Source organism: Larimichthys crocea, chromosome I (genome assembly GCF_000972845.2).
Source record: "Larimichthys crocea isolate SSNF chromosome I, L_crocea_2.0, whole genome shotgun sequence".
Classification (NCBI taxonomy): domain Eukaryota; kingdom Metazoa; phylum Chordata; class Actinopteri; family Sciaenidae; genus Larimichthys; species Larimichthys crocea.
The window spans coordinates 21,704,488-21,726,270 of record NC_040011.1 but is presented as its reverse complement, the minus strand read 5'-3'; the positions used below and the strand labels follow the sequence as shown (position 1 = coordinate 21,726,270).

At 40.5% G+C, this 21,783-nt stretch overlaps 2 protein-coding genes across 3 annotated transcripts in view; one reads left to right on the top strand and one right to left on the bottom strand.

Moving 5' to 3' along the window:
- edaradd (EDAR-associated death domain) overlaps positions 1-6,872 on the bottom strand; it is a 21,387-nt gene extending 14,515 nt beyond the window's left edge. The window contains exon 1 of one of the 2 annotated variants that reach the window (XM_019266096.2): positions 6,741-6,872. In XM_019266096.2, the coding sequence (XP_019121641.1) occupies positions 6,741-6,834 (94 nt within the window). In that variant the 5' untranslated portion in view covers positions 6,835-6,872. The remainder of the gene's footprint in view (positions 1-6,740) is intronic. The other variant, XM_019266097.2, reaches the window with a different exon arrangement.
- The window catches only part of pdzd8 (PDZ domain containing 8), a 50,196-nt gene continuing 32,919 nt past the window's right edge, over positions 4,507-21,783 (top strand). Inside the window, exons 1-2 of the mRNA XM_010743901.3 lie at positions 4,507-6,246; positions 20,238-20,363. Coding sequence (XP_010742203.2) covers positions 5,369-6,246; positions 20,238-20,363 — 1,004 coding nt within the window. The 5' untranslated portion in view covers positions 4,507-5,368. The remainder of the gene's footprint in view (positions 6,247-20,237; positions 20,364-21,783) is intronic.

Sequence of the window (21,783 nt, the reverse complement as noted above, 5' to 3'; positions counted from 1 at the left end):
AGCTAATATCACTGACTAGTCCAACAGCAGTCAGCCCAGAACCAGAACCTACAGCAGAAGCTAATATCATTGACTAGTCCAGCAGCAGTCAGCCCAGCTCGGCGTCTGTCTTTCAGCCTTTTATTTCACCAAGCTCTCACCAACCACTAAAAGTCAGTCCCACATTTACTCTTGTGCTCCTCTTCTTCCTGGTGGTCTACAACATAGACATATATACATAGACATATATACATAGACATATATACATAGACGCCGCATTGAGCGCTGAATCGTACGTAAACGGCGCCGCCATATTGGTTCGGGCAGATCTGCCCGTAAACTAATACAAGGAAATGGACTGAACTTCATAAAGCGCCTTTCTACAAAGTTCTTCAAGTTAATGTCTCTTATACACCCATCCACACACACACTAATATATCTGGGAAACAAACAGGCACCAAAAACAATGTATGTAACTTTTAAAGTGATGATTATAAATGTTTACTCCTTATGTAAGCAGCAAACCAATGTATGTATTTTTCTAATGCTGAGTGTTTACAGCATAACTATGCTGGTGTAATACTGATGACGGTGGAAGAGGGGGGAGGAGAAAAAAAAGTCGGAATAGAAGTAGTAAAATATTGTAAAATTATATGTTTGGTTTATACGAACTTTGAGCTTGTAGCACATACGACTACTAACTAACCAGATCCTGAAATGTGATGGTGAGGTTTCTGAAATAAAGATGATATATATATAAATATATAGTGTGTTGTGTGTGTGTGCTCTTGATTCAGAAAACCCTCATGTCACATCTACATTTCAGGATCTGGTTATTATAGACAGATTAAAATGTAATATAAATTTCAATATTTATCTCACAGTAACAGTGTTACACACATTAGTAGCTGTACCCCTCAGCTTAGAAAATAAACACGTTGGTTTGGTGTCTTACATAAGGAGTAAACTATAAATCATCACTTTAAAAGTTACATACGTTGTTTTTGGTGCCTGTTTGTTTCCCATATATTAGTGTGTGTGTATGGTGTATAGGTTAACTTAGACTTTGTAGAAAGGCGCTTTATGAAGTTCAGTCCATTCCTTGTATTAGTTTCGGCGATCTGCCCGAACCAATTGGCGGCGCGGTTTACGTCGCGCCCCACGACCAACCCGCTCAATGCGGCGTCTATGTATATATGTCTATGGTCTACAACTCCTGTGGTACAAACACTAAGACTCCCCTGGTGCTCACAAACTGGGCAGCCCGGCTAACAAACTGTGCTAACATAAGCTAACAGCAGCTACAGTTGGCAGCAGTTTACTTCACTGTCCATCATAAACTCTGTAAATCACAGAGAGTTGAGGTGGAGCAGCCGGAGGACATCAGAGGAAAAACCAGAAAACATTTTCTCCATAAAATATGATCCAGTTTCACCAGAATCAGTGAAATAGTTGGTGCTGTGTGACTTAGTGCTGTAAAGTGTTACATACTTCTCATCAGACACCGTTTACCTGGTGAATTCAGTAGTCAATGTAGCATCAATTTTTAAAAATCCATTATTTAATGGTAGAAAAGTTGGACAGTGTTGCTTTAACATCATTTATAGTTGTACAATGCCTCTGACCACCCGCTGCCAACTAGTGATGTGTCGGTCGCGAACGAGCCGGTTCAAAGAGCCGGCTCTTTTAAATGAACGATAGGAGCCGGCTCCCGTCCGTCCGCGAACCGTTCTTTTTCTTTTTTTTACTTTTCTCTTTAGGAAAAGTACCTGTAGGCATTGGCTACGGATGTCACGTGCATGCTGTGCAACCAATCATGTGAGGATTGACAAGGAGCATACCACCAAGCAGGGGCGGGCGGGGGTAGCAGCGCTGAGACCGTGTCAGGAGACAAGAGTAGGGAGACACGCTGAACGAGAGAGAGGAGTGAAGACGAGAGAGGAGTGTGGTGCAAAAATATATTATTTTTTACACTATACCAAAAACATTTTGGTTTTATTTGTCCAGATGTCAGTGTGGGGCATAACAAAGCACATTTACTGAGTGTTGTTATTTAATTTATATTTTGTTGTTTTTTATACTATGTGTGTGTGTTTATATATATATATATATATATATATAATATATATATATATATAATATATATATATATATAAATGTCAAATGTTTTTATAGGCGTTTCTATCTCGTTGTGGAGCATGAGTGGTTCTTCAAGCAAGTTAGTGCATTCATTGGGTGGTTTCAGGGAGTTACAAGGGATTTTACAACTGTACAACTTTACAACTAATGCAATTGGCTACAGCAAATTATTGAAATTCAAGTGATATATGCGTTCAAATACAAATCACAAGTCAAAACGGTGCTAAATTTGCCTGAATTATATATGGCAGTGGTCCCCAACCCCCGGGCCGCGGACCGGTACCGGTCCATGGATCAATCAGTACCGGGCCGCACAAGAAGTAATTAGTTATTTCTGGAGAAGAAGAAAATATTACTTAATACTTAATATTTTCTTCTTCTCCTACCAACTGTAGATAGAGTAGCCCCCCCCGGTCCGCATTAAAATTGTCAAGCGTTGACCGGTCCGCAGTTAGGAAAAGGTTGGGGACCACTGATATATGGCATAAGTGGTAAAATGAAGAACCACTTGAGAGCCGAAAGAGCCGGCTCTTCTTGGTGAGCTGAGCCAAATGATACGGCTCACTAAAAAGAGACGGAATTCCCATCACTACTGCCAACAGCTGCAATAAGAGCAAACAAGATTACAGTAGAGACCTCTGCTGGACTGTCAGGGAAACACAAAGCCAGAAAGCAGGTCACAGTCAGATCAGTCAGAATCTGTTGATACTGGAGCTACAGCCTGTACAAAATCTATGATACTTCTTCCTTAGAAGGGAACAACTGCAGAGGAAATCATTATTTAAAGCTGCACTAATTATATTATATTATTATTTGTATATATACAATGGATCAAATGGTAACGTGGATTGTGTCACTTATAATGATAAACCACAAAAGAATGATCACTAGTTGTGTTCCCCTCAGCTCTATGAAGCATTTGATCTTACTGTTCTCCAAGTTTTGATACTTTTACTGGGCCAGAACCAGAATATTAAAATAGGTCATGAGACAATGTCACTATTTGACCTGGCAACAAAGAAAGTGTTTGCTGGATGTGTAAATGTTCACCATAAGAACTTGTTGCCTGCAAGTAGTAAAAAATTAGCTTTAAGCAGGGTGTTGGTGCTTGAATGGGACACTTCCTTTCTTGATTTTGGTCTTCAGCTTTAATATTAGGCCTGAAAAGTATGTGCATGTACACTACTGCTCAAAAGTTTGGGCTCATCTGCCATAAAAACTAGATTCAGTACACACAGAAGGACTACTCTATATTTTTGAATGCTCATTCGTGGTTTTAGATAGAAGAATGTCCTCTTTACAAATAAATTGTTAATAGTAAATAATTATTTTGTATGAAGGGTTTGCAAAAAGAGAACGTTTTGCATGTTGAGCACAAAACTCTATATTATGGTTCAACCAGACGGACAACTCAAAGGGTGGAAGGAGACAAAGAAACTCTGAGTTAGGGATGCACCGAAATGAAAATTTCCGTCCAAAACCGAAACCGAATAAAAATTAAATGGTTGGCCGAATACCGAAACCGAATATGAAATGCGGTTGTTACATTTTTACTATTGCATAAATAGCCTAGAATAAATTTGTAGACATGTTTTTTCAAAGAAAGTAAATGTTTATTTAATATCCTTCAAATATTCCAGTAGAATTTCCAGTTAGTATAATTATTATTTCATTTATATTGTTAGAAAGCCCATGTTGTTTTAATCACTGTTAATTTGTTCTTGAAAGAAATACTATTTAGTTTTATTATATTTCCGGTGAATTTCCATTTTTCCCACGTTCATGAACGCATCTTAGTCATTCCGACGGTCATTGAACGCACCTCGCATGTGTGTAGTGTAGAGAGAAGTATATAGCTCCGCTAAAGAGCAGTGTATGATGTATTTCTTGCCTGTGTTTTTCCTATATCCTGCATCGTGGGTTTATTGTGTGTCAATGAGAAAAGAATCAGCAACCCTGGCCAGATCACCGCGCACGTTGTTTCATTGCATCAATTGCGTCACGCCACTATTCGGCCTTACTATTCGGCCACTTCACCGAAAGCCGAATGTGGCATTTTTTGCAATATTCGGCCGAATACTTTTAGTTGCCGAATATTCGGTGCATCCCTACTCTGAGTTCAATAAGAATATTCCTAATGTTCTTATTGAACTCAGAGGTTCTCTGCAACAGTCACTAGAAAAAGAAAATGGAAGCTTTGCATCAAAATCTGTGCACATTAAAATAAGAGGTTCCTGTTTCATTGTATAGTAATATTAATAAGATTAGTTTAAGGGTTAGCTTTACTGGAAGAACAGAAGACCAACTGAACATACCATGAACTGATAAGTCATAGTTCAAAGCTCTGAATTATGCAGCTTGTACATAGTACATGTGCACTGCCTCCTGACTGTTATGTTAAGGTTGAACTTATTTCTGGCCAAATGGACAGTAAAATTGTTGCCAGTGCAGGAGTCATGCTCAGATGTTAAATGGGGCTGAAATGATCCTAAATTACCAATAATCTGAACATGGGATGCAAGATTATATAAAATAGATGAATTTATTTTGTATATAGATCCCACCCTATCCCGATTGTGCCCTCTCTTTTTCTAGGAATGGTGTAATGCTATGGTTATGGTCACATCCTGATGAGGAATTAGCATTAAAATTCAGGTTTTCAAAAGTCTGGTTTACTTTTAAGAGAAGTGCAGTTTAGGCCTCAAATGGGGGATCAAAAGCGTTTTGTCCAGATGATGTGAGTTGACACTGGCATATTTGGAGACAAGATACTAGGCTTGATTAGAATAGGGTACACCAGCCATGATCCACTGAATAAGCCTTATGCTTATGCTACTCAAAACATGAGACTTACATTGGCATTAAATACAGCAGAACAAGTCAGACAAATCACAAATCAAAGAGGTGCAGTCAGGTCAGCTTTAATCATCAAGTCCACCGAGTGTGTGCTGTCAACCACAGTCCTCACAGATCCCCATGCAGACTGAGGGACTGCTGGTATATAGGTCGAACAGTCTTCAGGCCACACTATATCCGACATACACTGAACGCATCAAAAGAAACACATCCTGCTGCCGTCATTACGCACAGCGACGTAACCCGTTTGTCCAATCAGGTGAAGAGCCTGAAGCTCAGGAAAGGAGCAGATGATATGGCAGCTTTGAGAGCGACCAGGTGGAACTTGCTTTGTTAACACGGATAAACCTCTGGTTCTGAGAGCAGCGGGAGTCAGAGGCGGCAGCTGCTCGAGATGATTTACTTAATATTAATCTCCGCGTTCTCCGGAGCAGTCGTTACGTTGCTATTACAGTTCTTGCTGATCTACCGGAGAAACATCGAGCCAATAGGCAGGACAGTACAGTATGTCAAAGTAGTGCCTGATAACGCACTGAAGGATTACTTTAATACCCAACATGCCGAACCAGGCCAGCACCAGCAGGACAGCACGGCATCCACCGCATCCAAGCAGCCAGAGGCTGGCTCGGCCCGGCAGCAGGAAGCGGCTGTCAGCGGCGGCAGCCCCAAACAGCCGCCGCCTCCTCACAGCGAGCCCGCCGATGCGGCCAAGCCCGAGACGTGCAATTTCCTAAACGCGATCTTTTTGTTCCTGTTCAGGGAGCTCCGGGACACCCCTGTGGTCAGACACTGGCTCACCAAGAAGATCAAGGTGGAGTTTGAGGAGCTGCTGCAGACCAAGACAGCCGGACGGCTCCTGGAGGGACTCAGTCTCAGGGATATTTCCCTGGGCAATTCTCTGCCAGTCTTTAAGACGGCCAAACTTATGAAGCCGGTGCACCTGAACGAGGACGGCATGCCCGAGGAGCTCAACTTCGAGGTGGACATCGAATACAATGGCGGCTTCCATCTGGCCATCGACGTCGAGCTGGTGTTCGGGAAGTCTGCCTACCTGTTCGTTAAAATGAGGCGCGTGGTGGGTAGGCTGAGGCTGCAGTTCACGCGCATGCCCTTCTCCCATTGGTCATTCTCCTTCCTCGAGGACCCGCTGGTGGATTTTGAGGCGAAGTCCCAGTTTGAAGGAAGGCCGCTGCCTCAGCTCACCTCCATCATAGTCAACCAGCTGAAGCGCGTCATCAAAAAGAAACACACCTTACCAAACTACAAAATCAGGTAAGCTTCACGAAAACACGGGTTACCTTATGAACTACAACACCCAGCTGTAGGCGCAAGAAAGTCCTTTAAACTCCCTCCCTCCCTCCTGACACTGTTCAAACAGTGCTGTTGACAACACATGACAGAGGAGTGAACAGTCCATACTCATATGTGCTATGTTGGCATACAATAGAGAAGATCCAGGGAAGCAGACACTGAATCTGCTTACTGCTCCTTTAAACCTGTAGCACTGGCAGCTACAGTAACATGATGACATATGAGTAGAATATTCTACATCTCATAGACTCACTGGGTCGATGTCTCTGAAACAAACGGCTCAAAGTGAGCTCGTCAAACCAAGTCTGAATGTGAATCTTTATTTTTTTGAGTTGCTGCTGCTCCACCTCCCACATTCTGCCCAGCAGTGTGTAGCTCCTTCATCTCCATCTGAGTGCTATCGTACAGTCATGTCTCATCAACGTCACAGTCTATATGCATGCATTCAAACATACCTGGTGTTGATACTTCCACTGTGAATACACTGTAGTCAGGGTTGGTGTAGCATGCAGTTAGACATAGCACAGGACATCCCTTAACTGTGTCCATGGAGTCACTTGGGCCTGGGGCTTGTGGGTAATAACCTGGGTAACAGAATTCACACTAAACCTGATAAAACCACAGCGTCTAATCAGAAGCTTTTAACTACATTACAACAATCTTCCTTCGTCCAGGTGTCATGGAACCTGTCGATCAAATTAAGTCTTTTTTACTGAGCATGGCTTAAAGGCTGAGATTTAAAGGTTGGACTATTGACTACTAAGTAGATGTAGTTGTGTAGTTGTCTCAGAGATTCTCTTCATGCATATTTTCAGGTTCCTCTGAGCAGGTTTTAGTCATGGTACCTGGTCGTACTGCCTCACTGCCACAGCTCTGTTTTTGGGAAACCAAACTGTCCTTCATAATCTAAAATAAAATCTCCCACTCCATGAGTCAGAAGATTTTAGATTCCTTCCCTCCCACTTGCAGCTGCTAGTCATTTTTTTAGATGTCACGTTTGTTTTCAGTCTGTCATTTTTCATAAACCATGCTGCATGTCTATGGTTTATAATGATGGCAGTGTGGAGATCATGTGATCCTGAAAATAGTGCTCTGAATTATTTGAGGTGTATTAGTTGAATTTCACTTGAGTAGTGAGTAATCTTTAATCAGATGTACATGGGTCACCTTCAGAAACAACGTGTCTGAACCACACATTACCTGTCATTCACCTCACTGTGTATCTTCAACATATTTGAATGACCTGTGTGTTTGTTTTTTGGTGGGAAAATGTGACTTTCAAATTTCTCCCAATCAAGAATGTCCATTTCCTCTTTAGGTCCATTAATTGTTTAACTTCTATAATAATAATCATTTGGTCTCCACAGATCCGAGAGCTGACTTCCACTTTGTTTCCCAGTCTTCCACATGCCTCCTAGCAAACACTAATCCAGATGTCATAAGATTTTTCCACAGTGGCTTTCTCTTTGCCTCTCTGCCATAAAGTTAGGATTGGCGAAGCACCCAGACAACAGTTGCTGTATGCACTCCCTGTAGCTCCTTAAGGCCACTGTTTTGCCTCATTGTGTTCAACTCATACAGACTGTGTTGAGGAAGGCTTGATCGCAGATTTACAGCTGTACTATTCTTATTCGTTTTTTTAATGACTGATCACACACTGATGATTGCTATTTGACTATAAATGTGACAACCTAATGTCTTCCTCATGGTCCAGAGATGTAAGCACGTTGAAATCTATAAAAGTGTAAAAGGGACAAATGCCTTTAATGTGCACTGTACCGCACTGAAAGTAGGAAATGAGTTTAAAGAAAGGACAGAGGCAGAAAGAGAGAGAAAAGAGGAAGTAGAAAGTGAGTATGAGAGAAAGCAAAACTAAACAGTAACTTGTGTTATTAGGTCCTTTTTTCAGAGTGCTTACTGAAACAGCAACTAAAGAATGATATCAGATGAAACCCAGCAGTTTTAGGTTGTGGACATACCAGGGAGATTCACTACAGAAGTCATGTCAGACTTCAACTTCAACTTCAACTTTATTTATTTATATAGCACCTTTCATACAGAATTGTAGCCCAAAGTGCTTAACAGAGCAGAGTAAAAACAGAAATAGACAACAACTAACAGTCCTTAAGGTAAAAGAGCAGTTGCATGAAATTAGAAGAAGAGTAAAAAGCATAAAACTACAACAACGAAACAAATAAGAAGAAATAATTTTGCCAAGTGGGAGCATGTAAATGTTGAACAGAAGGGGCCCTAAGATAGAATCTTGAGGGACTCCACAGGCAATAATAAATTGCAATTCTTCAACTTTGTCATTGTCCATCATTTTAACAGAAATTCTGTTATAATTGGTTCTTCACATTTAATATACAGAAGTTACAGATGCTGCTTTTTGAAGTGAATAGAGAAAAAATGAAGCAGATGAATAATTTTTACCTCCATTTGTCACATGCTCGTGTTCCCTCTAACGTCAGCTGTTGCTGGCTGATAAACCTTATCAGTTTTACTTGCTTGTCCTCCATCCTCCACCTCCTCAGTCCCTCTTTTTTCACCTCGACCAATAGGGCTGGGACGATATGCTTTTCTCCCGATTCGATTCTCTTACGTTTTTTTGGGTGCTGATTCTATTTCAATTGCAATTCTTTAATATTGCAGATTTTTGTGATTTTTTGTTTGCTTTTTTAACACCAAACTATGTGAAAGAGTTGAATGATGATGATGTCTATATCAGGAGCCATATTTCCTAAAGAAATGCACATCACACTTTAGTCAGTTTTTAAGATTTATTTAGCAGCAATATATTTTAACCATTTTAACTGCTACATTTGAACTTACATTCTCTTTTCAAAAGCCTGGACTGCATATAAAAGTATATAAAAAATATATACTTTTGCATTACAAAGTTTACAAATAGCTTCCGACATGTTCAGTTCTGCTTTTCCCTTCAAAGTAAAAAATTCAAAACGAGACCACATCTTCGACTTAAAACGTGCTGGTGGAGGTTTTATCTTTGCGTATTTTTGCAAGTTGTCCGCCATTCTCCATTTTCAGTTTTTTTTTTTTGATTATTTCTTCTTCGCTTTCTGTTTAGGTTTTTTCCACAAACGGATATGACGTCGCATTACTAGGTAGTCGAAGTAAAACATTTCACCCTCCATTAGAGAAAAGCGGTAACTTTTCCCCACCTAGGCTTAGAAATATAAACTAAAATGAAGCATTTAAAATTTGGAGAAAAAAAATCAATAAAAGAGAAAAAAACGATTTTAAAAATCGTAAAACAAAAAATCGCGATACTTAAGTGAATCGATTTTTTTTTTTTCTCCCACCCCTATCGACCAACATCTGACACCCAGCTGCTGTGACATTTAGCCACACCTCGAACTCAAATAGAATGTCTGCAGATATCAAAGGTTAATTCTAAGGTAACAAAAACATAACAATTCTTATTTTCAGGTGATTTGACAGAGTTATGAATATTATGTTCTCTTTCTGCTATATTTTGTGAATCTGACCTGATTTGATTAATTGTGTGGCCCATAAAACTAAAAAAAAGCAGTCCAAGTGCACATTTCCCAGAGCCTAAAGTGACCTCTTCAACGATCATTCCAAAACCCAAAGATGGTTTATCAGAGCTTTAAAAAAACAATTTAAAAATGTATTACTAACGTTTAGGTCAGCCGATATGGGGAGAAGTTACATAATTTTTTATCAACCCGATAGGTTCATTTTAACCGATAAAGAGATCCGATAAATTAATGAAATTGGGGAAATTGTTTGCAGGTCGAGTAGCCCCAAAAGCTATCGCTATTGCGCGTTATTGGCAGGACCCAAGCCTGGCCCCGTCTCTGCCAGACTAATAATGAACATGTTTTCACCAGTGTGGTCGTTTTTCATAGTGACAGAAGATAACAACAGTTATTAACATCAATTGTTTGCAAAAGTTGTTCAGGAGGATTCCGAGAGGAGGAAAGAAGACTTTGAGTTTTAATACGACGCGATGTTTGAAACAAGCGGTATTAAAAGAATATGAAGCAGCCACGGTAGCAGCTAGTGGTGCTGCTAAGGCTAAAACAACACAGAGTGTTTGATGATTGACACCTATCAACTATCGACCAATCAGAGTCAGGAGAATCATTTAGTACCGCCCACATTCACCTTTGACCCACCAATGACGATCCAGGATGAAGGTGAAGGTAGTATACCCACCAATGACGATCCAGGATGAAGGTGAAGGTAGTATATCGCACCAACAGGTCACACTTCACTTTCAAAGCCCCTTTGTCTTTATGTAAACGACCAGGACCTTCGTGATTGATTCAAACTAAAGCAGAGACATAGCAGGAGACGCCAGCATTGTTTTTTTGCACGGGAATAGAACTTTTGACACAAAACAGCAAAGATAAGACATACTGTATCGTTTTGTGGATTTTTTTTGCTACTCTTTGGGGGCTAGCTCGCAGAGTTTTCATCACACAGTGATGAGACACATATCTTTGTAATCAGTGGAGTCTCTGCTTTCACACAACATTTGTGTAGTTTGGTTGAAGGCGTGAAATTACAAGAAGCGCTGAAGTGGACATGCGCTGTTTTCGTGTTTTTGTTACATGCCCAGATATTTGCTTGGGGATTGATGTTTCGTTTGGGTAGCAGTGCTTGGTAGAGTTTTTATCTGAGTTTCTCTCCGTCATTTTAGTATGCTACATGTTAGGATTGGTGCTTCCTAGGAGACTCTAATCGTCTGTATTGTGCATGCATCTCACGCTGTCCACCGCATGGGGGACTTTCGGGTTGAAATATGAATATGATTATCGGTTATCGGTATCGGCCATGAGAAGCAGGAAATTATTGGTTATCGGTTGAAATTTTTCATACTCACCACTCACTAATGTTTATATGTTTCAGGTACAGACTAAACATCTTTGGGCTTTGGACTGTTGGTCAGACAAAACAAGATATTTGGGTCACCTTGGGTTTCAAGAACATGTGATGGATATTTCTTCATGTTTTGTAGACCAAAGAAACGAGAATGTGATTCATCGTGAAAATGTTCAGCCTATGAATCAGTAATTAAAATAATAATGAGTTGCAACCCTGTTGCTGTGATTGGTTACCACAAAGTGAAGTATGATGGGATAGATCAATCAGTCACAACAGAGTTTACTTTTCTGAGAATTCAATATTCAAGAAGTTTGAACAGGGAATACACAAACCCATTAAAAGTGCTACAGAAAGACAAGAAAACAACCTCCTCCTGAACACCAGCAAGACTAAGGATATGATAGCTAACTGTGAAAAGAAGCATGGGAGGAACTACACCCTCCTTAATATCAGGTCCTCCGTGGAAAGAGTGCATGGCTTCAAGTACCTTGGTGTCCACCTGGCTGCTGCCTGCTGACTCCATGCTGAGAAAGGCAGGAGACTGTTTCACCTCTGACACTCAAATATTGAGGAATTAATACTCCAATGAGACATTCTGACGGAGAACATCACTGCTACGGAAACAGCACAGAACAAGAGCATAAGGCCCTGCAAAGAGTGACTCGTTGAGTTGAACATACAATAGGTGGTGTTCTACCCTGCCTGAACTACATCTATACCAGACGCTGCAAAAATAAGGCTAGGAGAATCTTCAAGATCCCAACCACCCGGACAACGGCCTTTTTTCTCTGCTGTGATCAGGAAGAATGTTCTAGATGAGACGAGCATAGAGAGGCTCAGGAAGAACCATTATCCTTCCGTTTCTTCCATGCCGTTTTTTGGTTGACTACTCCTCCCACAGTTTTGGTCACACATACACAAAAAATATATCAAAACGTGTGGCTTGGATCGGTATGCTATGACTTTTCTAAGCGTTTCACCGAACAGTTTGCCGAAAAATTGCCAAAAAACACGCCAAAAAATGAATGGGTGTGTATTGGTAGAATGTTCGCGAGCTACAGTGTGTGACATCATCGCTAGAGTGGAGAAGGAGAGAAAAAAACTGTCAAAAAATAAATTTGTAAACTGCTCTCGAGACCATAAATTTCACTCTACAGAAATAATTTATACATAGAAATGTAGGAAAATTTGTTGTCTCACTCATATTTGTCTGCTAAAGCTGTCAGACATATAGTTTTGGCGGGAAACAAACTGATGGTGCATCCTCCAAAAAGAGGGAAAAGAAGGCTACATTTGAAGGAGACCTTTGATTTGGGACAGCCTTCGCACAGCGTTTTGACGTAATCGGACTTCAATTATGTACTTTGAAGGATGCAGCCCCTGAATTGGGACACAGCTAATGACTGTCAATAATGCAGTTTGAATGTTGGCCATTTTATCCTTCTCTCTCTCTCACTCACACACACACACACACACACACACACACACAGACACACAGACACACAGACAAGACGGCTTTCAAAATAGTCCCTTCAAAATAAAAAAACTCTCATTAACAGACACAAGCACACACACACGCTGACAGCTACTTAATGTATGGGACGGGGCCAGAGTCAGGCACACTCAAATTTTCTTTAGAAATTTTCTAGTTACTATTTTTTTTTTTTTTTTTTTAAATATGTTTATTGATTTTTCAAGAGAAAAATGGAAAAAAAAAGGAGAGAGAAAGAAGAGAGGAAAAAAAAAACAGAAAAAAAAGATCACATACAGAACACAGCACATCTTGGATTACAACAATATTCCATGGTCATAGTTTAGATGGGTACTATAAACAAAAACATCTAAAAGTAGAAAAAATAATTTTTGACAAAATCACATACATGTTTGCACTGTGAGGTTTTATACAATAGCCAATGTCGATGAGCTCCCATTTTTAAGGTAATTCAGTACCAGGTCCCATGTTTTATCAAACTTATCTCTATCTTCGTTATAGAATCTCAGCCTCTCCATATGTAAAGTGTTTGACAGTTCTCCCAGCTACATATTATATGTAGGCACAGAGTCCATTTTCTACACATATAGAAAATCATCTTTTTTGCAATCACCATCCAAAATTGAATAGCTCTTCTTTCAAATTTATTGATGGAAGAAGACACTTGTGGCCCCCAGGATCGCCACCGAAGGGCTGGGTACCAGATTCATCGGGTACATAGTGGTGTGATATCAAGATAAAATTTGTGTAGCTTTTCCTGAGAATAATAGTCTGTGGAGTGTTTTAAACTGTATTAGATTGGATTTGTTGAACTATAGTTGGAGCTTATAGAAATATATTTGACTATGGTTGTTCTTTTATGATTGTATGTCCCAAACAATGAATTGTAAGAATATATAAAGAATAAATAAGCGTTGCACTTATTTACTGCTACAGACTCGCTGCCTTTGGACTTGTGTGGGAGAGCTCCACAGCTAAGAGAAGAACTGTGTGTGTGTGTGTGTGTGTGTGTGTGTGTGTGTGTGTTACCCAATAATGCAGAGTGTGTGTGATGAGATGATGTAATGAAGAGCAGCCTCAGAGAATGAAAGCTGGACCTTGGGATTTGCTGAGTGGCACAGATGGTAGTTCTGTGGAGGGGAGGATTGGGACCACGGCCCACTGGAGGTAATCCAGGCATTACAGCACCAATGTAGTGTCCCAACTCCAGCTATGAGGGGAATACTATGTTCATCAGTGATGATTTGCCATCATTCATACAGGAATGAACTCAAATTGCTCCATCAGTGTGTGAATGTGCATAAATGGTTAGGTCCTAAAACTGATGAGCAGTTGGCACCTTGCATGGCAGCTAATGCCATCAGTGTATGAATGTGTGTGAATGGATGAATGAGATATGTAGTGTAAAGTGTTTTGAGTGAACAGAAGACTAGAAAAGTGTTACATAAGTACAGTCCATCTATCATTCCAGTTCCCTGATTTTGTTCTGTACACATCTGTAAGCTGCATTTGCAGGAGGATTGGAGCCCAGGAGCCTGTGCATGCACTGGCTTTGACCAATGAGGGCTGCCAATTTCTTTAGTGGCTTCACTATGTATCAGTTAATGACTGCAAAGGAATAATATAAAAATACAATTTTGTTGCTGATGCTAGCTTTCCTTTGTCAGTTGTTGGAATCGTGGATATAGTTGCTATGGAGATGGATGTGCTGTCATCATTCCACTTTTCTGTTTTCGTTTTTAAAGTTGAGCATCCAAGTTCATTCTTGTCCTTGAAAATAGTTTGAACGATCCCAAATCACGGTGTCCTTATAAGCTTCTTCCTGAGATTTCAAATTAGGGGTGGGCGATATATCGAATATACTCGATATATCGCGGCTTGTTCTACGTGAGATGTATGAAATGACTATATCGCGACCATCGAGTACTTGTCATGTAAATGTTTTAAGCCGTCGGCATTTAATTCTCGGAGTTTTGCCTGTGTCACTCCTGGTGCTGCTCACAGCACGCAGCACACTGCCCCGCCCACCCAGAAAAATCCCCTGCGCACATGCGTACTTTTTGTATCAGGTGAGGAGAGAAGTGAAGAGCCCGAGCGAGTTAATTGAAGATGGAGACGGACGACTTGGTTCCGAAGAAAAACAACTGCGGTCACGCCAGCCGTCTCTCGTTTTCGCGTGGTCACGTCAGCTGCTCCAATATTTTCAAGTGCGCCCTTATTGCCGACTTTATGGCAAATTTATGGCAAATACTTTGAGAAAACTGGGAAAGTCAGCGCGAGTTTACTGCAGCGTGTGGACACTTCCGGTTTTCAAAATAAGACGTGGGTGTTAAATGTATTAAACGTTTATTTATAAAATATGAAGAATGGTTACAATTTGATTTTAAAAAGTGTGTCTCATACGCCAAGTATGATCCTGTACTTTCTTAAAGCTCATATTTACATGATGAAATGTATTAAAAATTCATAAAAAATATGACAAGTGTAAAAATGTTATAAAAAGAGTGTGTGTCGTATAGCAGGTGTAGATCTACTGTTCTACATTGATTCTGAGCAATTGCAATGCTATCAAGGTAATAATGACATTATTATTTATTAGAAATAAACAATACAAAACAACAACAACAAAAATATCGACATATACATATATATATCGTGTATCGCGATATAGCTTAAAAATATCGAGATATTGGTTACAGGCCATATCGTGCAGCCCTATTTCAAATGCATACATTGGCCTTCAACAATAGATGGAGGTGTCTCATTTGTCATGAAGCTATACCTGTTGACATGAGCGCAGTAGTCTAGAACAGGGTTTCCATGGCAAGGCCCCCAAATATCATTCAAACATCATCATTAGCTCGTGGTCAGGGTGGTGTTTTTTGTTTTTAGCTGAGCTATACCAAAGACACAAGTTTAACTCCTCAATGGACCACCTGTGGCTCCAAGGACTCACTACATATCAACATCACTGCTGTTTAGAACAATCCTCAATCCTCTGTAGTTGAAGGAATTGATGAGATCAACATTCTTGATCATCATTTTGTGTTTTGTTTTTTTTAAAGCTTTGGAGTTACTGAAGTTCTGACGGCCTGGCTATGTCCTTGCAGTAAGTTTACCCCCTTTGAAACCGACCGTCAGAATGAAGAAAGCCTGAATGGCTGTCCAAATAATAAACTAAGTCAGCAAACCTGGCAGCCCTTACTAAAATAGTATTTCCACAGCAATGACCTTGGAGAAAGACAGCAGACACTTCACACACACGTGTTACTAATAAGATTAAAGATGGCTCTGTTCTATGTGCTATTCAGTTATGCTGGGGACACACATCATGGTTATTGAGCTAGTGAAGAAAATGATTTAGGTGTGATGATTGACCAAGTTGGATAGGGTCTGTTCTAGTCTGGATAGGTTAGAGTTGACAGTCCTCAGATAAATCATAAAGATTCTAACATTTAAACAGCGTTACGTATAAATTGGTATTTGTTGTGATTTGTTGCCCCCAGAGTGTAATCCCACTGTGGCCAGCTATACACATGTATTTTCCATCTGTTTGTTGGGGCTTGGTTGATTGGGGCTGATCTGTGTCTAGTCCAGAGTATCAAAAGGTCTTAAGTGGAGTTCATAAACTTGACATCAAATGCATGGACAAATTCCTATCTTTAAATAAATTATTTTCAGACAAATGTCAGTCAAAGCACTACTGATCTGAGGCTGACCCAGTTCTTCAGACCCATTTGATTGTCAAAATACCTTTTGATTTAAGTTCCTGAGCAAAGTACACAGGAAAAAGTCCAGTGTGTCACATTTAGGTCAAAATTTTATTTACAAAATATGACAGAAATGGAATATAACCTTTATAACTATGTTCCATTATTGTATAATGACCTGGAAATAAGAATTGTTGTGTTTTTAGAATGGGGCTTTTATATCTGTGGATGTCCTCGTCCATGGAGGATGCTATGTTTCTACAGTAGCCCAGAGCAGGCAAACTAAACCCAGGATCTAGATAGAGACTTTTGTGTTCTTCATGAATTTTGAGTGTTACCATAGTTTCTCATACATGCTTGGAAGGCAAGCGGTATTCAGTTGGTTGCAATCTGAAACCTTATTGCTAGAAATTTTATGAAATCCAACATACCTCTTTTAAGTTTGTATATTCAAATATTCAACGGGTCTCTTGAGTCCCTGGTGTTTCCGGCTCTCTACTGATTCACTCGTGCAGGTTGGACCTGTGGATCTGAACCCGGATCTGTGATACTAATTCTGAGTCTGCAGGAAGTGACGCTGAGTCACTGTGTTAGCTCATCTGTCCCAAAGCTATTGCTAACGGTCTGTCACTTTCAGGGTTGTGCCTAGTCAGACACAGTATTGGTTGAAGATACAGTCACATCTCCCTTTACTGAAAACTCTCTCTCTCTCTTTTATCATTCATTGTAATCCAGTGTCATTTTATCATTCATTGTAATTCAGTGTCATTTTATCATTCATTGTAATTCATTGTCATTTTATCATTCATTGTAATTCATTGTCATTTTTTCAGTCATTGTAATTGTACAATATGTTTGTGTTGATCTGTTCTGTACACGTGACATCTATTGCACGTCTGTCCGTCCTGGGAGAGGGATCCCTCCTCTGTGGCTCTTCCTGAGGTTTCTTCCACCTTTTTTCCCTGTTAAAGGTTTTTTGTGGGCAAGTTTTTCCTCACTCGAACCGAGGGTCTAAGGACAGAGGGTGTCACTCCCTGTACAGATTGTAAAGCCCTCTGAGGCAAATGTACTTTGTGACTTTGGGCTATACAAATAAAATTTGATTTGATTTCAGTGGTGACAACAATTGCTTATTGTCTGCGATAATAGCAGGATTTCTGGCAGCGTCTTAGGCGGATAGAGTGGCGCATGACGCAGTTTATTGTTTAAATTTGTATATGTGGCCTGGTGTTGGGGTTAGTAGGGGGGTAAGGATTCGGCTTAATTGAGACTAAAGTCTCATTAATCCTGGGTTAGCAGAGGATCCGGGTGAATGATTTGGATAAATCGTGATTCGGCGATCACTAGTGTGTTGTTGACTGTAGGCGACAGAGATGTGGACCATTGTATAACACGATCCATTGTCCAGTGGTTATTTGTTATATAATTTTGCTGTAGTTCTGTTGTTGCTCCTCTTTAACCCGTTTCCTTCTGCCATTTCCTGTCATAGGAGGACAGATGATGGCCAAACAGCTGGCCCTTTTAGAGGGACTCCTGTTCCCTTTCTGCTCAAACTCTCTCCCTGTAGTTTAGCTGTTGTTTTGGCTGAGCGAGAGATGATGAGGTTTGTAAAACAACGTAGCACATCATTGCCTAGACCTGGAAGCAGTACTGTAATTAAAAGACTGCCATTATCTGCTGTAAAATATATCTTTGACCTCTTTATGCAAAATCACATGATAGAGAGGTAGAGCCACAGTAAATTCACTTTGCAGCCAGATCTTCTGCAACAATAGTACCCACTCAGTCAAATAAAAAAGTGTTTTAAAGAAAGGAAATGAGCAGCTTACATGCTGGATCTTTAATGTCTCACTAACTACTTTATTAGTAATTCCTTATTATTAACTAATTGTAATGAGGACATTGTTTACTTATTTATATTTGTGCAATGCCTTCTGGTAATTTGGTGTCACACACCACATCTGCATCCCCCGTGCCCTGGGCCTGAAAACCTCTTCTTCCTGCTGGTCTAAAACTCCTGTGGTACAAACACTAACACTCCCCCGGTGCTCTGAGCCCACAGACCGGGCAGCCTGGCTAACAAACGGAGCTAACATTAGCTTACAGGCAGAGCAGCTGGAGGACAGTGTTGTTGCTGTCATGCTCCCATGGTTTTTAGGACATACCAATTTAACATACCGTGGACACAGCTACAGCATTCCTGGTCAATATGTGTGTGGACCTTTTCAGTGAGTCGGGAGGGTAAATCTAATAAGAGCTTTTTTTTATTAGAGTCGTTTCCATCTTGTAAGGAATTTCTGTCTTTTGTATAAGCTCTAAAGCATTTTGACTCCTCATTAGCTCGGCTGTCAAGTAAGCTGATGAACTGAATTTGAGACTGCGTGTCCACTGCAAAAGATCACAGCCAGTGCCAGGGTTTCAGTCTTTGTGTGGTTCTCACAACAAGAACAAGAACACAACGTATTCTTTTGAATTACAATAGGTGCTAACAATGCCGATACTGTGACTGTCCACCAGCAATATTCTGTCTAACCATCCACTGTAGATGGGTGGAGTCCTTGTCTTACTAATTTAGGTTTTGTAAAAGGTACCACATGCAGGAGCTGGAACAGTGTCATAGTCTCACTTGGATGCCATGCTGAGGCCATTTTCCCACGGTTAATAAACTTGTGACAGCGCCAGTGTTGCAGATGGCACCAGACATTTTTTATTTGCAGATAGCGCACCATGTCTGTACACCTGTTGTCTGTCCAGATTGATTAATGCAAGGCTGTTTGAGGCCTAGAAATTCTACAAACATAGTCAGCTGTCTACTACTTGCAGTTCAGTCTCGCCTACATATTAACAATAACTTCTATCGTATATTTTTAAATAAGATGCATCATCTGATTTTACGTGTGTCCATGTATCACAACTATATTTTCGGGATGTCGTTCAACCCTCTCTTAAACTAACCTTGAGCATGCACATTGCACTAAGAAGCTACTTTTAATGACAAATAAATGATTGTATTTTAACCTGCACTTCATTCTAATGAACTCTTGTCTGTTCACTGGTCACATTTCACATTTGAAGCCTAGTACACACTGTTCTTCCTGATGGAAGTGTTCAACACTGTTTGGCCCAGTATTTTGTCTAGCCCACATTCAGGAGTGACTTCTTTGTATGTCCCACCCTGCTTCAGACATGCATTGGTCAAATGTCTGCTAAAAGGGCTTATTGCCAGTCACTCTGCCAGAGAAGAAACAGGAAGCTTGGCTCGAACACCGCACAAAGTAGTTTGAGTATTGTTGCAAAATAACCTTCAACAGTGTACATGCTCAAAGTTTGTCTGTCTGAGTGAGAACATGAATATGTATGTATGAACAGACAGTAACAAGAGTTTCATCAGTGATGTGGGTGATTGAGGTGTTCACCATTTAGCACAACAGGAACTTGAGGCCAGCAACAGTAGCAGCGGGCGTGTGTGCTCTCAGACATCGTGTTTGTACATTACAATCACTCCTTTATTAAAACTCAGAGAGCCAGTTCTCCACCAAGCACCACACCTAACAGAGGTCATCACAATGTAGCCAGCATTCATTGCGGCTGTGCCTACTGGTTCTATTCTTCAGTGTGTCAGGTCATATATTTAAAGCTGCAGATCTGATTCAGTCTTAAGGTTTGACTGAGACATTGATCATCCAAAGTTCAATAATTGAATGTATTATTTGTCAAATATATTAATAATAAAACAACAGTCATAGTAAATGTACTCATTGTTGCGGGTACATTAGTTGCGTTAGTTGCTTGTTTGAAGAGATTGTTTCACTGATCTGTACTGTGGTGGATTCTTGAATTAAAATGGACTGCTGTTTTCTCTGTCTCTCTTTCAGATACAAGCCCTTCTTCCCGTTCCAAGTCCAGGCTCCGCTCGGTTCGGCTTGTGATTTGGACCTGTCAGTCCAGGACAGCAGGCTGGTGGAAGGCCGACTCAGAGTTACCCTCATTGAATGTAGCAGGTGAGACGTTGAATTCCTCCTGTACTTCCCCACACACTTAATGTATCTGTAACAACTTACTTGTCTGATTGGAAAAGTGGGAAAAAAAGAAGAATTCAACTTTTTACTGGAGGTGAGGAGTGAGACATCACACTTTCCTTCTCATCTCTGTTGAGGTTGAACATGTGCAGTAGTTGCAGGTAAAGTTCGAATTTATGAGCTGAAGCACAAGCGAGCGTTTCAGCCCTTTACTGGTCAGCCCATCCTGTGTCTGAATCACCAAAACACCTCTTCTGATTAGCCAACAGCCTGCTTAAGGACAACTAGCTGGCACAGCTCTAGGTCTTGTTATGGTGGTTGTGCTCGGTGTGACAGCTTCAGTAACTTAGCAACAACGCTGTCGTTGAATGATTAATCAAATGTTGGAATGAACTGTATCTTGTGTCCATGCAGTAGCATTCAATATATATCTATTTTTCTCTGCGTAGCCACCCCAGGCCTCTATATTAAAGAACATATTGTGAGAACTTTGTGATAGCAGTGTTTCCCACAGGGTGAGAATTTATTTAGTCAGCTGCTACACAGCATTACACTCACATGCTTATTTGCCTTTTTGACCAGTCAGCATTTCAAAATGCACTTCCATGGAGACTTTTCAAAGAGAAAGGGACAAAATACAAACCATTTCTGACTGAATCAGCTGCTCATATAAAGACGACATCAGAGAAACACGGTCAGGTCTGAATCTGAATTTAAACTGTTCCCTCATCACGACAGTGTCAGCTGCTGTTAGGTAGTATGTAACAGGCCCATTATATTTGACAGACCACACTCTGACCAGGCTCTCCTCTCACAGACAAACACACAAACTCTTTGTCCAAAGCTGCCATGTTTAAATTTTATTGGCCAAAGAGTCAAATCAATTAGCCTGGACTATGACAGACGAGTTATTTGTGCTCTTTGGTGTGTGTGTGTGTGTGTGTGTGTGTGTGTGTGTGTGTGTGTGTGAGACCATGCTTGGATGTGGTTGGGTGTGTTTGATAGACCACAGGATGATCACATCAGGCTCAATCATTAATAATTCACATGGTGGCCATTATAATCGTAGTCTCTCCTCTTCTCTTCCTTCTCCTTCCGCCCAGACATTAAAGTTGATTGTTGGTGTAGTAAACGTCCAGGCAAGGGAACTTTCCACCCATTTAGCATGTTCTGTGAAATCTTGCAAAGGAAATGGTCAACAGTCACTATCCATGAAACAGTGCAGTTTCACTGCTGTTATGTTGTATTCAGATGGGGGAAGTCCAGGAAGAACTTCTCTGTCTGATGCATCAATCTCCTTAGCACAGCAGAGGGCAGCAGTACGCAAAAAAACGGTGTCTCTCTCTCTCTCTCTATCTTTTTTTTTTTTTTTCCTAGTAAATTAAATCTGTTTGAAGATACG